At 37.6% G+C, this 16,445-nt stretch overlaps 1 protein-coding gene across 1 annotated transcript in view; it reads left to right on the plus strand.

Moving 5' to 3' along the window:
• The first annotated feature begins 631 nt into the window (after positions 1-631).
• Positions 632-16,445, plus strand: part of PPP4R2 (protein phosphatase 4 regulatory subunit 2) — a 48,622-nt gene continuing 32,808 nt past the window's right edge. The window contains exons 1-2 of the mRNA XM_031954026.1: positions 632-738; positions 1,305-1,386. Of these exons, the coding sequence (XP_031809886.1) occupies positions 705-738; positions 1,305-1,386 (116 nt within the window). The 5' untranslated portion in view covers positions 632-704. The remainder of the gene's footprint in view (positions 739-1,304; positions 1,387-16,445) is intronic.

Consider the following 16,445-nt stretch of genomic DNA (forward strand, 5'->3'; position numbering starts at 1 on the left):
CGCCTGCTCGGGAGGAGCTCGGACTCGAAGGGATCCGAGGTGGGAGCTCCCCTGCTGGGCCTCAGTTTCCACAAGAAGGCGGGGCCCCAGCCCCCCAAACCCCCAGCCTCTCCCCCCCCCCTGCGCTCTCCGCCTGGCTCCGGCTCCGTGGGCGGAGCGTCGGCGCCCAGGCCCCGCCCCCGGCCCCGCCTCCCAGGTGCGCTTCCGGCCGCCTCGGGGCCGCGGCCCCGCCCAGAGGCTGCGGGGGCGCGCCGGGGCGCGGGGCCGCGCCGGGCGGCGGCGGGGACGAGGACGGCGGCCCGGGGAGCGTGCGCGCGGTGACGTGCCGGGCGCCATGTTGGGGAGCTGATTGTGGGCGCTCGGGAGGTGCTCTCTCGCTCGCTCGCCTCTCTCGCCGCCGGTGCCGCCGTCGCCTCCGTGTGTGTGTGCGCGCGGGTGTGTGTGTGCGTGGGGGTGTGCGTGAGAGGGTGTCTGAGGGCGTGAGTGTGAGGGCGAGTGTGCGCGCGTGTGTGTGCGTGAGAGCGAGGGGGCCGGGACGGCGCGAGGGTGCGCGCGTGTGCCTGCGTGTGTGCGGCCTGCGTGGGGGCGCGCGTGTGCGGGCGGCGGGGGGGCGGCGGCGGCGTTCCGGGCCCGGGGACTCGGGACTCCGCGGAGGGAGGCGGCGGCGGCGGCGGCGGGGGCGGCGGCCAGGGACGCGGGCCACCATGGACATGGAGAGGCTGCAGGAGGCGCTCAAAGGTGGGGGCCGGGGGAGGGGGGTCCCAGCGCCGCCCCCTCCCTTCCCCCACGCGTACCCCCTCCCCCGGCCCGGGGCAGCCCCGCCCCGCCCGCCGGGGGCTTTGTGTCGGGAGCCGTCGGGGCTGGGGGGGGGGCGGGCTCTCCCCCCCCTCCCCGAGACCCGGACGGAGGGAGAGGGAAAGTGGCGCCCGTCCCCCGCCCCCCACTTGTTGACCTCCTCCTGGACGCCGGGCCGGGAACTTTTCGGACGGCTGCGCACCCGGAGAGTGGGGGGCGTCACGGGAGCCGTGGGCTTCTCGCGTTCCAAGCCGCAGCCTGGAAATCCGGGTTGCTAGGGAGTGGGGGGTCGCTCCCGGGGGCCCCTCGGCCGCCCGGACCATTGCTTTGGCCGGGGGTCCTCCGCGGGGTTCGAGCGACAGTGGCAGGGACTTGGGAAAAGTTTGTTCGGTGAAGGGGAGCGAGGCGGGGGGCGGACGGGAACCCCCTGGGAGGAGCCGAAGTAAAAAAAAACCGCCTGGTTTCCCGGGGGGGCCGCTTCTAACTCCTCTTTTTAAATCCCCTGCCAGACTTTGAGAAGAGGGGCAAGAAGGAAGTTTGTCCGGTGCTGGATCAGTTTCTTTGTCACGTAGCCAAGACCGGAGAGACGATGTGAGTGACAAATGTTCTTTTTTTGATTGGTAAAAGGGAATGGACGTCGAACCTTGTTCGTGAGTTAGGGCTGGGGAAGTACAAGCCAAACGCTCAGAAAGCGAGGCTCGGACATCTCTTCGCTTTACCCCAGCTTTTAGAACGCATTTACTTTGACCTGGCAAACGGGGCTGAGCCTCAGAATTAAGTTTGGTGTCTGGAGCGTTTCTCCTCTGCCCTCGAAGCCGATTTCTGGTTCTCGGCGTTTAGTCCTGTATGTTTTAAGTCGGACTATTGGAGCGTAGAAGCCTAGCCTTGGAGTCCGGGGCAGAGCCGGTTCCATTGGTCCGTGGGGTCCTGAGCCAGACTTGTAACTCTGAGGCTGTGAGCCGCGGCCTGGAGGGGCTTCCTTTCCCGAGGGGAGGCAGTTCCCCCCTGAGCACTGAGTTAGAGGTCCTGAGACAAAAACCTCCAAGTGACGTTAAGGAAAAGAAAAAAGGCATCGGCGTTCTCTGAACCCCGGTTCTTAAAATGTTGTGGTTCTGATTTTCTCTTTTGTGTTTATCGTTTTTCTTCAGACTTGGTGGCCAACCTGGTGTAATTTGATAAATATGTGAAGCCCCATTTCTGTTGACTTTTTGTTGGGTTGGGGGAAGAAACGGGTATCCAATGAGTGCCATTTGCTCCCATTTCATGAATCCTAGAAACTTCATATTCACCTTAAGAATTAATGCGTTTTTGTCACTCCACCGAGTGTTGTGTTGGTGTGTGAGACAAGGATTTGATCTCTGGAAAGCTGAGCTATACATTGATGATTTCCTTGTTGTCTCACTTTTTGGCAGGAAGGGGAAAGAGTTCTTTGGGTGCCATACTAGTGAATAAGCTCTCTTTCTGGCTCCCTACTCAGTTCTTGATTTGAGGCCTAGTACAAGATTATAAGCTTCAGCAAGTGATAGGGTCTTACTTTTATCAAGTTCTGATTTCATAAAGGATTTGTTTGTACTTGTATGCTCTATGTTTAGGAAGTTTAATCTTAAAGAGAAAAAGCCCTGTTGTTTAAATTAATGGACATGTTCTAAAAGGTTAACCTTTCCAATATTCTGCTAAAAATGTGCCAATCAATTAAAAAGTGACCTATTTATTTAGAAAAATATTTGTGTTAAATGCTAATGACTATTTTGGCCTTTGTGTGTACTGTAATTTTGAGAAGTAATGAAAAATAAGTATAAAGTAATTAGTTTTTTATTTTTTAAAAAATTATTGCTTTAGTTGCAAACAAACCTAAAAAAATTTTAAAGTTTTGTTTACTTTGATTTTTAAAAATATCATTGTAAAGGCTCACATTTAATCATTAAATTATTATAAAGATTGACCAACAGTTATGATATGTTTAACTCAGCAGAACATTCAGAGGAAAACAGTGGCCTGGTTCATGGTCTCAAAACTTTTTGAAAGTTTCCAATAAATAATTGGTACCAACATTGTCTGTGAGTAAATATATAAGCAGACCAATAAACCCATTTGAATGATATATGGTGATCTTTGAATTTTTAAATTTGTAAATATGATAAAGAGGCCAGTAGGCAGTTCTTTGAAAATTTGTTTCACTGACTCAACAGTTGAATATGCCTAATTTGCTTGGAAGTTATTTTTAGTCTTAATGGGAAATCTAAATGAGTTTATTTACCACAATAAATATTTATGAATTAAAATAATCATTATTTTAAAGGTTTTAAGTTTTTGGAACACTAGTTTGTCTTCTTGCCACACAACTAAGTCATGTTTATTATACTTTTAGTGTAGCATTTAGTTTTTTTCCAAAGCGGTTATCGATTAATTTTTAGTAGTGAAAGGGAAACTAATATATTTGTACATCTTTTTCCTTCATATTTTTATGATTGTTTAGTTTGTCAGGGTTTTGATATTGCAGCTGGGGAAAGAAAAATGCAAAAATAGCAATTCAGATGTTTTTGCACATAGTTTTTGTGAGAAAAGAATTTCAAACTTGATCATTAGTATTTTCATTAAGACATAAAAAGATGCAGGTAAATAAGTAAGAGAATAGTAAAAAAAAACTTAGAGTGAAATTCAGAGATGATTTACTTAATATCAGCCTTTAAAGGTCATTTTTTATTATAATTGACATTTTTAAACATGTTTTAAAATTTTACAATGTACTTTTTGCCAATATTGTCTTACTTGCACTTCCAAGTAAGCCTGTGAAATATTACTATTTCCCATTTTAGAAATCATCAAAGTCTTGGAGGTTAAATACCCACTATGTGCCAGACAGGAAAGGCATTACTAGGTTATGAAGGACTTTGAAGTGATGAAGACCTGCACCAAATCGGGGTCAGTTTCATAGTCAAGAAGGGGGTTATATTCTAGAAATGTTGCAAAAATGAAAACAACAGGCCTTGGCAACAGCTTGGAAATGGGGGTGGGGAGAGAATGGGGAGGGGCCTAAAGCACTGGGAGGTTAGTGTTGATCTTTACAATATGGCACATTATTGGGGGTTAGGCTAGCGGGCTTAAGAGGAAACATGATGAATTCAGTTTAGAACATAATGAGTTTAATATGTCTACTGAACATCTGGTTAGAGATATTTGAAAGGTAGCTGGAGATTGGAGGTCAGGTTAGTACTGGATAGGTAGATTTTGAGACTCCTCATCATAGAGATGGTAATTAAATCTAGGGGAGCTGGTGAGATCACCAAGTGAGGTAATATAAAGGAAAAGAAGAGGGCCCTCTGTGGAACACCTACTGTTAGAAGGCAAGTTCCGGCTGGATGAGTATCCAGCAAAGGAAAAGTTAGATAGATAGAACCAGGAGAAAATACTGAACTCTTAGAACTTAGAAGAGAGTGTTCAAGGGAAAGAGGATGATCAACAGTGTCAAAGTATGAAGAAAAGATTGAGAAGATAATAAGAATGGAGAAAGGATCATTGGTTTTGCCAATTAAAAGATCATTTCTAACTTGGGGAGAATATTTGTTGGAATGATAACATCAGAAGCTAAATTATAAAGTATTAAAGAGAGAATGAGAGGAGAGACAGTGGAGGCATTTATTGTAGATCAGACAGCCTTTAAAAAAAAAAGGCCCTCATTTTAGTATTAAAAAAATTGAGTTCTAAATTCTGTCCCTCCTGTCCTTCAAATCCCCCTCCTTCCCTTATCACCCCTGCATTGAGAAGGCAAGAAATGTGACACCAGTTATACATGTGAAATCTTGTAAAACATTTCCCTATTAGCCATGTTGCAAAAAAAAAAAAAAAAGACAAGAAAAATAAGGTGAAAAATTTTTTACTTCCATCTCTATTCAGACCCTGGTTTTCTCTTTGAAGGTGGATAGCATTTTTTAGTATCAGTCCATCAGAATTGTCTTGGATCATTATATTGATCAGAAAAGTGAGACATTATTACACTTGCTCTGTACAGTGTCTCCTGGTTCTGTTCACTTTACTTTATATCAGCTTATATGTCTTTCCAGGTTTTTCTGAAATTCTAAAATTGTCTTGCCATTTTTTATGGGACAGTAGCATTGCATCATTATAGCTTGTTCCACAATTAATGAATATCCTCTCAATTTCCAATTCTTTGCCACCACAGAAGTGCTACTATATTTTTGTCTATGTAAGTTGTTTGTCCTCCTTTCACAGAGTGGATCATGACACAGGGAGGTGATTCCATGATATGTACAAATGAATTGGATCTGAGTTAGGGTGGGCTGTGCAAAGTCACCAGTTCTATTCCCTCCTCAGAGCCATATGGGTCCCTCTGGGTAAGATATAGATCAGGAGGACTGGTGATGTCCCTGGATACAGTGGGAGAATCTGGCCTTTTTAAAGCAGATTTTGCTGGGTTAAAGGGTAGACAGTTTTATAGCCCTTGGGCTTAATTGTTCTCTCAATATGGTTGTATCTGTTCAAAACTCCACCAATAGTGCTTTGGTGCCCCAAGTTTTCCATACCCTTTCCAGCATTTGTCATTTTTTTTCTCTGTCATATTAGTGAATTTAATGGATATGCTGTGGTATCTCAAGAGTTGTTTTAATTTGCACTACTCAAGTCAATAGTGATTTAAAGCATTTTTTCCATATGACTATAGTTAGCTTTGATTTAGGCAATCTTTTCAGAGTTTAGTTGCAAAGGGTAGAAGATAGATAAAACAGGTGGGTATTGAAGAGACATTGGAGGTTTTGAGGGAGAAATAGGTGTGTTTGTAGGCAGTAAAGTGATTAAGCTGGTTGGGATGACAGGCATTCTGTTGGAGGAGTTCTAATGGATTGGGATTGCTTGAACAAGTAGAGAGGTTAGCCTTTTTTAGACCATTTTTATCATGTGAGATGGGATAGTGGAGGAGAGAGTGGCATAAGGATAGCATCTGAGAGATAGATGAGGAAGAGGAGGGAGCTTACTGTCAATGACCAGGTTTTTTCTGTATAGAGTATGAAGCAGAACGTTCACTTGTTTTTTTTTTTTTTCCTTTTTCTTTTTTTGCTGAGGCACTTGAGGTTAAGTGATTTCCCCAGAGTCACACAGCTAGGAAGTGTTAAATGTCTGATGCCAGATTTGAACTCAGGTCCTCCTGACTTCAGGGCTGGTGCTAGAATGTTCACTTTTTTTTTTTTTTTTTCTTTTTCTTTTTTTGCTGAGGCACTTGAGGTTAAGTGATTTTCCCAGAGTCACACACCTAGGAAGTGTTAAATGTCTGATGCCAGATTTGAACTCAGGTCCTCCTGACCTCAGGGCTGGTGCTAGAATGTTCACTTTGTTTTTTTTTTTTTTTTCCCCCTTCTCCCATGGTTTTTCCCTTTTCTAATTTTTCCTCTCCCAATGTGATTCATAAAGCAATATGTATTAAAATAAGTAAATGAAAGTAGAAAATTTGTGAGTCTTTAGGGAGAGGGAGAGAGATTTGGGAAAGAGGAAAAAATTTGGAAGAACCACCACAGGATAGTGAATTGATAAGGCAGAATTGTTCAATAGTAGTGAGGGCCCAGCTGATGATAAGCAATGTAAAGTTAGATGGAGCACATCAGAAGAGTTGTGTGTTTTTTTTCCTCCACCTTAGCACAGCAACATATGTGTTAGGAACAAAGGTGCACAATGATGAGTAGTCATCTATGGTCAAGATTTAACTAGGTTAATTTACTTGCCCAGGTTCATATTGTGAAACTGAATTCAAACTCTGGGGCCTTTCTGACTTCCAAATTTAACCTTGTCCCCCTTGCCCAGAGTGCTTTATAGTTGTAGGAAGATGTTAGGATTCTCTTCTGGAATATTGAAAATGGTTTCCAAATTCAAGGTATGAAATTAGGGAGGAGACCTCTATATATTAGAGTATATTTACGATTTCAGAAGAGGTACATTAATTATTCTGACTTTCTGGGAAACATACCATCATGTTAGTTGGTCTAGATTAGTTTTTAAGAAACTTACTATATGTCTTTCTGTACTGGAATGGGGTAGACAATTCTTTTAATTTTTCCAATTCTGGTACTTTTAATAAAGATTATTCGCATGAAACAGAAAACTTTGAATGAATAGATTATTTAAGAATTGAGAATTTCTGTACATGATTGGTCTATTAAATATGAGTAACAGTGATTGGCAACATAGTAAATATTGATTGAATTGAATTGTAACACTGTATTTTAAAAGTTCATTCAAATGAAAAAAGGTTTAACTGCTTCACAGTGATGTTTGATGACCAAAAAGTACATGCTTACTTTCCATCTAGGAATATATCTCAGTATCTGCATAGCCATATATCTCCATAATGTACAGAAATATTCTGAATTTTTTCTTCCATTTTGTATCTACCCAAGGACTAGTAACATATACATAGGATCTTAAATAAGCTTGTTCATTGAATCGAAAGAACAAAGGAGTGGAATTTTAACACAAGGATTTAACCTAAAAGGATCTCAAATCGTAATTTAGGGGGAAGATAGATTGTTTGAGTTTTATTTTTAAAAACTTAGTAGACAGAAATAAGACAATAGGGTCTCCTATGAATTCTCACTTTAATTTTACTTAATTTATATTTCCTTTATTATGTGCAACTGGACTGGATTGTTAGTGTGTATTTCTAAATTCTCAATTTAATTCTTGTTGCAATACAATTGAACTGCCCAGTATAAATTTTATGGGTAGGTAAGTGGAGTAGTGGATAAGAGTGCTCGTTGTCAGGCTGATTCATCTTCTATTCATCTAGCTATTTTGACCTGGGCAAGTCATTTAACCCCGTTTTTCTCAGTTTCCTTGTATGTAAATTGAACCGGAGAAGGAAATGGCAAAATCACTTTACTATCTGCCAAAAATCCAAATAGCGTTCAAAGAGTCAGGCACAACTGAACAACAAAAGATTATGTGTAGAAGATAATAAACTATGTGACCCCATTCTATCCCCCTTTCATTTTATTGTACGGTTAGAGAGATGATTACAGTGAAAGAGAAAAGTAAAATCTATTATAAAGTACTAGAATGTATGGGACAGGCATTGTATTATAGGATAGGCCTTTTACTTTCATTCTCAGGTTACTCCTTTTTACACATATACTATGCTTTAGACAGGTAGATTACTCTGTCTTCTGAACTTATCTCTCCCCTCCAAGATGTATGTCTGGTACAACTTTAGGTGAGGTTTTGTTTTCCTCATTAAATATAAACTTGAAGGCAGAAGCTGTTTCATTTCTGTCTTAATATAGCATAGGGTAGAGCCTTAAATGTTTCTTCCTCCATTAATTTGTATCTAGTACTCTAGGTGGAACACACTAAGGGTAGAGATGCATGAGAAATTATGCCCTCAAAGAACCTCAATTCACATTTCACCTTTGATCTACTCTTGAGTTTCTGTAGCCAACTAACTTAAGTTCTAGTTGCCTCATCTATAAAAAGGAAGGGGTTAGACTAGTTGGTTTCTGAGGTCCCTGAGACAATCACTTGTTTTATTAAACTTATAATATCAACAAAGATTCAGAAAAATATGACTGTAAATCAAATCCCAGCTCTGTTGCTTACTGCATGTTGTAACTTTAGGAAAAGTCATTTATGTCTTTGGGTTTCAGTTTCCTCATCTGAAAAATAGAGGTAGAACAGGTAATTTTCAGGGTCCTTTTTAACTCTTAAATCTTTTAAAAATTTAATCTAGCTCAGAGTTTATTAAGTTGGGGTCTACAATGTTTTAATAACTATTTCAGTATACTTATTTCCCTTTGAAATCCTTTGAATTTTAGGAGTCTATGAGCTTCATTAGATTTCCAAAAGAATCCATGACATAAAAAAGGGTTAAAAAGCTCTACTTCCCTCAGATTTTAGCAGTAAAGTTGTGTTTAAATGCCTACATAAATTTTAATGCAAATATGGCTTTAAAAAAACTAGTGGAAAAATATTATGTTTCATAGTACAGAGAAACATTTAATGTGGAATAATTTCCATTTATTTAACCAAACATTTTATTTGGTACATGTGAATACTATAAAATTTCTGAATTGGAGCTTCTAAAATTAAGGCTAATATAGTCACTACTTACCTGTTCAAATCTTATCAGGCTGCCATATATATGTTTAACTTCTCATGCTGCATATAATGCAATTTTTTTTTTTCTAGTCAGACCTCTATTTGTAAACATACATATTTATGGGTGTGTATGTATTTGTGTGTGTGTATACATGTCTCTCTGTGTGTTTGTCTATCTGAGTTCCATTTTCCCCCCCCTTTGGATTTCTTTTGATTCTTCCAGGCTTGTTTGCTTTCAGTGCTGTGGCCTCTTAAGCATACTGTAATCTTTTCTAAAAAGCTTCTCAGAAGTTCCATTTTCAGTTCTGCCTGTTTTGAGTGATTGCTTTAACAATTGTAGCCTACAGTTGATTAACCTGTGCTTTTAATTACTTGGGGATTTTCAGGTGGAAGTACTGTTTTTGAAATCCTCAGTGTTGACTTACTCCTCCTCTTTTCTTTATTCTCATGTTTACCTCCTAATGATTTGCTCAAAATACGTTGAAGCTCAGTTTGGAATTGTGCAATGATTTTTTTCCCCCATAGAAACCAGTCTTGAGACTCTATTACTTGCTTCACTTGTGACTGTTTCTCTGTGTCACTGTCCCTAGTTGCTCACATATCTGTTACTCTTACATCTCTTGCTTTGACATTACCGTCCATAGATGCTAGCCAGGATATGTCACAGGACCTGTTAGGCTGTTGTTTTGTCTCTGCATTTTGAAGGGATAAAAAGAAAGATTTTCTGGCAAGTGTTATGAGGCAAGTAATTTGTATGAGCTTGCAAATGATTTGTCTTCTGCTTTCTGTCTGTCTAGGAAAAAGGTGTCTTTTATGTAACTACATGATAGATATATGTGGATAGTTGCTCAGAAATGAAAGAAGTCCTTATTGCTGGATTTAGAGTCATTGTTAGGAGTCACTTTCACCTAAGCTGAGTACTATATTTCAGTGTAAATAGCAAAAACTTATTCTTTAGCATCAGCTGTTTACACATGTTGTGCTTTAAAGTTTGCAAAGTGCTTTTGCATGGTTTCATAAGTTTTTAAAAAAATTTTTATTTAACCTTTCTGTCTTTTAATAGCCATATATTTTGTAAGGATGGTGAACCTAGAAACCAGAATTTTGTATGAAGAGACAAAAAAAAACTAGCTATGTATAATATAAGAAGAATTTCATGGTTCACTTGATTTTATAGTTTACAGCCCTTTTTTTTTATAGTTCTCTTTTGGATAGTAATCCAAAACATCTATGGACCTATGGACCTGAAATAACCCTGAGAAATAATAATTAAAGTTTCTAGAGCCATTAGATCACTTGATTGAACCTCTTCTGCCTCTTAACAGCTCTATCCCTTCTGAATATCCATGTTGGGGTGGTTGGTTATACCTGAAGGAGCAACACAAAATATGGAGTACTTTTTTTTTTTTTTCTGAGTCTCCTTTATATAAGTGCTTTACTTAGGTTTTGTGTTGACTTTGGCTTAATGCTGCCCTTGTAATTTAAGCATACAGTGCCGATGAGGAAGATGGGCATTTTGGTTTTACTATTATTAAGATATTTAAGAGATTTTTTTTCCCTTGGCAGAAGTGTAATGTGTGCTTTTTGAATCTTAATAAATTTTGAATTCACAAATGTAAAAAATCCAATTGTATGGAATTTAGGTTTTGTTTTTATTCTTTGCCTGATTTAATTATGGAAACTTATCAATTGTTTCTCTACTTTTTTCTTTGTTTTATTGGTAGAAAAAACAAGTGCAAAACAAGTTGAAATTAATGCTTTTTGTTTTTAGATTATAGTTATTTGGAATGATAGGGAAAAACAAAAGTTTGGGACAGAATTGGAAGCATGTTCTATAAAAGGACAATTCTCATGAATTCAGGGTGTGATGAGATCGACTGTTGAGCATTTATTCATCAGCAATGTTTTGAGATACATGTAAACACACATACCCATACATGTACATATGCATATCATGTCTTTATTATATATGGTATTAGTGTAATTTTTTAAAAAGTGTAAGATTTAAAAAAATTTTTAAAAAGTTTCAAAATTTCTTAATTATATGGATTCTGAGTTAGCTCCAAATTTTTATCAAAATGTAACTTTGTGTTAGGCAAACCAGATAATCTTGGCTTGATCTCAAAAGAAGTCTGGAAATCTTAATCACCTCATTTGCCTTTGTTGAAGGCAAATCTAGACTGTCATTTCTCCTATCTCCAAACCCTCTTGAAACAGATAAATGATTTATAACCAAGATGATAGACAGTGTGGCATGGGTAGTGATAGTAACACTTTACCAAAAATGAAAGAAAAGAATGTCAATAAAACAAAGAAAAATTACAGAAGGAAATTTATAAGAGGACGTGGTCAAGTGGAGGTAGATTTGTTACAGAATGGAGAGGTAATTACCTTGAAGCCAGGAAGACCTGACACATACTTGGGTCTGTGACTCTGGCGAAAATCATTGATCTGCATTGGTAGAGGGAATTTCCTTATATGGGCGTTTGCTTTAATCTGTTCCTGTTCCTATAAATTTTATACATGAATTTGACTTAATTCGTGTACATTAGGTGTACTTTGTGTACATAGGTAGTGCAGTAAATAGAGTACTAGGACTGTAGTCAGGAAGACTTGAATTCAAATGTGACCCCTGGACAAGTCACTTAATCTCTGAGTGCCATTAAGTTGGATATGAAAAGATGTCTCCAGTCTCCTTTTCTTAAAGAGAATTTGAGTAGTTCATGACTCCCCTTCTGTCTGGTTTTTTGGATCTTGCTGAGTGATATTTCCCAGTAGTGAGTTTACTGGGGAGTGTGAAATCAAATTGAAAAGGAGCTGGAAAAGTCACTTTAACATGCTCATCATAGAGCTCTGCCACCATTTGCTATTTTGCTTTTTGAAAATCATCTTTGCCAGTTTGGTGTGTTTCAGGTAGAAACAATAAATTGCTTAAATTTAATTTTCCTCTTAATAGTGACATAAAGTACATATTTAGTTACTGTTGTATAAGTTCTCTTTTGAATTCCTTATTTTTTTAAATTGTATTTGTTTGAAATCTATTCATATGCTTTGTCTATTAGAGAATGGTTTTCATTGTTTTAAAATTATTTCTGTATATATTTTGGATATCAGATCTTTATTAGAAGTTTGATCCAGCATTTCCCTTCTAATTCCTGAGTTGATTTTGTTTGTGCAAAAGCATTTCGATTTATGTTGTTGAAGTTGCTTGTCCTTTGTTTATCCCTAACCCTTGTTTAAAAGCTATAGCTTTACTTTTGAAAAGAAAAAATGGCATCCTTTTCTAATTTTCTTCCCTTTTCTATTTACCTCCCAAATAATTGCCTCATAATGCTTTACAAATGGACTTTTTTCAGTGATCTATGTGAAATAAGCACAATAGCAGACTTAATAACAATGTTCCAAACTGGACTTGGAAAAAATGGAAATGAAATCTTTGAAAAAAAATATTTTTTAGTTCTAAATTATTTTTCTTCTCCAACTATTGCTATGATATCAATTTTATATATATGAATTCATACAAAAACATTTCAACATTAGCCTTGTTGTGAGGAAAAACAAACAATAATAAAGAGGAAAAAATATGCTCCTATCTTAGTCCTCCATCAGTTCTCTAGGGGGAGGTTTCCTTTGGAGTTGTCTTGGATCATTGCATTGATAAAAATTGCTATTAAGCCTTTCCCTGCTTTATAATTGTAACAATATTGGTCTTACTGTATATGTTGTTTCCCTGGCTGAGTTCATATAGCTCTTAGATTTTTTTTTAAACCAACTTTTTCATCAGTTCTTATAGTACAATGTTACTTCATCAAGTCACATTGCATTCCTTAGTTGGTGAGCATCCTCTTACTTTCTTTTTCTTTGTCACCACAAAAAGAGTTAATATAAATAATTTTGAATATATAGATCCTTGTTCTTTTTCTTTGATCTCTTTGGCACATAGAGAATAGTGGCAATATTGTTGGGTCAAAGGGTATTCACAATTTTGGACATAGATCCACTAAATTGTTCTTCAGAATGGTTGGACCAGTTCACAATTCTGCCAGCAATTTATTTCCATTTTATCTATTTTTCTCTATGTTTTCTAGCATTTGCCATTTTTTTTTTTTATTCTGACATCTTTGCCAGTCTGATAGGTGTGAAGTGGTACCTTAGAGTTTTAATTTGCATTTTTCTGATTAGTGATTTAGAGCATCTTTTCACATAACTATTTTTAGCTTTGATGTCTTTTGAGATTGACTGTTCATAGACATTAACTTTTATCAATTGGGAATGGCTCTTATTCCTATAAATTGGGCTCAGCTGTCTGTTTTATATTGGCTTAGAATACCCATGAGCAATTAATATTTCTGCACATTTCAAAAGATATTTGTGTGAAGAGTGTTTTGTAATGTGTTCATATAGTTCCTGTAAGTATCTTGACAGGTAAACTTCTTTCTAAGTATTTTATACTGTCTGCAATCATTTTAAATGGACATCTCTGTTTTCTGCTGGATTTTGTTGGTAATAAATAAAAAGATGATTTGTGTGGATTTATTTTATGTCCTGCAACTTTTCTATCATTCATAATTATTTCAGTTTTAACTTGATTTTTTATAATTCTCTATGAATACAATCATATCATGCAAAAAATGATAGTTTTGTTTCTTTTTTAAAATACTTTCTTTGATTTCTTTTTCTTCTCTTATTGCTATAGCTAGCATTTTAGTAAAAATTGAAAATTGGAAAGGCTTCTTATCATCCCCATTGCAGATAATGTTTGCTCATGGTTTAAGAAAGATATTAATTATATCATTTTAAGAAAAACTCCCATTTATTCCTGTGATTAGGTGTTTTTAATAGAAATAGGCATCACATTTTTGTCAGCATCTTTTTTTGACTGTTGATATGTTCTTTTTGATATGGTAAGTAATGTTTATAATTCAAAATTGAACCAGCCCTCCATTCTTGGTTCCAGTTCAACATTTTTGATATATTGCTGTCCTTTGCTAGTATTTTAATTAACATTTTTGCATCAGTATTCATTAGGAAAATTGGTCTGTAGTTTTCTTTCTGTCTGTACTCTTCTTGGAAATCTTAATGTGCCACAATCAAAATGTAGCATTGAGTTTCTGATCTTTTAAAGCAGTGATCCTCAAACAATGGCCCCGCGCCGAGGACGATTACCCCCCTCATCCAGGGCTATGAAGTTTCTTTATTTAAAGGCCCACAAAACAAAGTTTTTGTTTTTTACTATAGTTCTGCCCTCTAATAGTCTGAGGGACAGCGAACTGGCCTATTTAAAAAGTTTGAGGACTCCTGTAATTTAAAGAATTCTTGGGGCAGCTAGGGGGCACAGTGAATAGAGCAAGTCGGGAGGACCTGAGTTCAAATTTGACCTTAGACACTTAACACTTTCTAGCTGTGTGACCCTGGTCAAGTCACTGAAGCCCAATTGCCCCAGCAAAAATAAATAAATAAATGAATGAATGAATGAAGGAATGAATGAATAAAAATTCTTTTCTCTAGAGGCAGCTATTTGGCTCATCGATAAGGTGTTAAGAGTTAAAAAGCTTCAAATGAAGCTTCAGATATGTACTAGTTGTTTAATCTCTGACTGTCTCCCACTGTAAAATGGGAATGAATAATAGCACCTATCTCATAGGGTTGTTGTTAGGATCAAATAAGATAATATTTGTAAATCATTTAAGCAGTGTCTTTTATAAACTAATCATATAAATGCTTACTTCTTTATCTCCTTTCCTACTTTTCATAACTTTCAAGTAGAGGTATGGAATCACCTGTATGGGTGTTATGATAGTGATAGTTGACAAAAAGGAAGAAAGGCAGCTCATTAATTAAATCTTAACTATAGTTCAATTGCTGTCTATGCCCCTCTTTTAGAGAGAAGGAAGTGTAGCTCATTTTCTTATGTCTTCTCTGGAGCTGAGCTTGATCATGTAATTCCTTTTTCTTCTTCGGTGTTTTTTCCATTTATGTTACAATTTTTGTTTAGTTCTTTTTAAATTCTGCTCATCTCATTCTATCATCAGTTCCTACATATCTCTTGTAGATTTTCCATTTTCCTGGATTGTCCATTCCTTGCTAATCTTTTTTGTCCTGTTTTTCACAGTACAAAGACAGAGAAGCCTTCTTGTAAAAGAAAACGGAAGCAAAATAAGTGTTCAGCATTTCAGCTTTTTATTATCACTGGTTGATTTTATCCATCCTTAGCACAGGTGCTCCCATTATCTTTCATTTATGAGACTAAATGATTAAACAACAATTAAACTTGACAGTTCTCTAAAGACCATATTATTCTTCTTTTGTATATATCCTCCATTACTTTCCATTATTTTGTAATTCCATTCCATTCTATGCAATTGTCTTTTAAATATCTAATTTGTCCATCAAGTCCCTAAGATCAATGTTATCCTTAGATAATAGCTCTTCTCTCTATTTCTCAAGATTCTTGTGTCTTCAGAATTGCATTTTCAGAACTTCTTATTCCACCTGGGTTAACCTCTGCAACAAATTAGGCCAGCAAATCCTCTTTATGCTTTACTCTTTCAAAGTGGTTTTTCCCAAAATTTTGTGGGAATGTCAGATAATGCCTGACTTTTTTCTCTTGTTCTAGTAAGAGTCTATTATGAAATGGTTTTTTGCCTTCAAGATTCAGAGGAACATTAAAGCTGTTTTCAAGTTTTTGAAAGGCTGTTAAGTAGAAGACTTTGGTCTGAGAGAGCAGAATCAAGAGAAAAAAGAAAAAGATATTAGGAAATGGCATAGTTAGTGGTACTCAAGAAAAAATTACAAGTTAAGAGTTGACCTCACATGGAAAGGGTTGTCCCAAGACATGGTATATTGTTCCTCCTGTTTGGAGATCTTTAATCAGAGGCTGGATTTACTAAATATGTTATCATAGTGATTTCTTTTTGGTTGCAAATGATTGGTTCTTCGAATTCTAAATTTGATGACTGTTTCAGCAAAAGCATTCCTCCTAGTTGATCAAACTTGGGTCCAACACAGCTTCCTATTTGGGTATTTCACCTTTTGAAGGATGAAGTTATTAAATTAAAGCAAATTACACATTGCCAAATAGTTTGTTTTTAGCATAGAGAAAATTCCAACAGATGTCTGGATAACTGCAGTCAAGCTATCACTATTCTATGGTGGACTTTTCACAGTCTTAGTAACTTGGCCAACAACATAGTATGATCAAATGTCAAATGTTCCATAGAATGTTGTTCCTCATTGCATTTTCAATCAAGCTAAAAGCTTAATTCTGTTATTAGCTTCTTTGCTTAACCCATAAACAATCATTCTTTTTGTTGCAACTGTTATCTGGTTCTGTTTATGTTGAGAATGTCAACATTTTTGAGATCGACTTCCTTTGGTAATATATCCTCTGATATATTCACTTATTAATTAGTAGATATAGAGTTCACAAATAGAATATCAATATCCAAATATATGGGTATAGATTATGTGAGCTTACACTTCCAGAAAGATTGTTAGTCCACGTGATAGACAAAACAACAGATATGTGTTAGGCACTGGGCTAAGCACTCAGGATA

Source organism: Sarcophilus harrisii, chromosome 1 (genome assembly GCF_902635505.1).
Source record: "Sarcophilus harrisii chromosome 1, mSarHar1.11, whole genome shotgun sequence".
Taxonomy (NCBI): domain Eukaryota; kingdom Metazoa; phylum Chordata; class Mammalia; order Dasyuromorphia; family Dasyuridae; genus Sarcophilus; species Sarcophilus harrisii.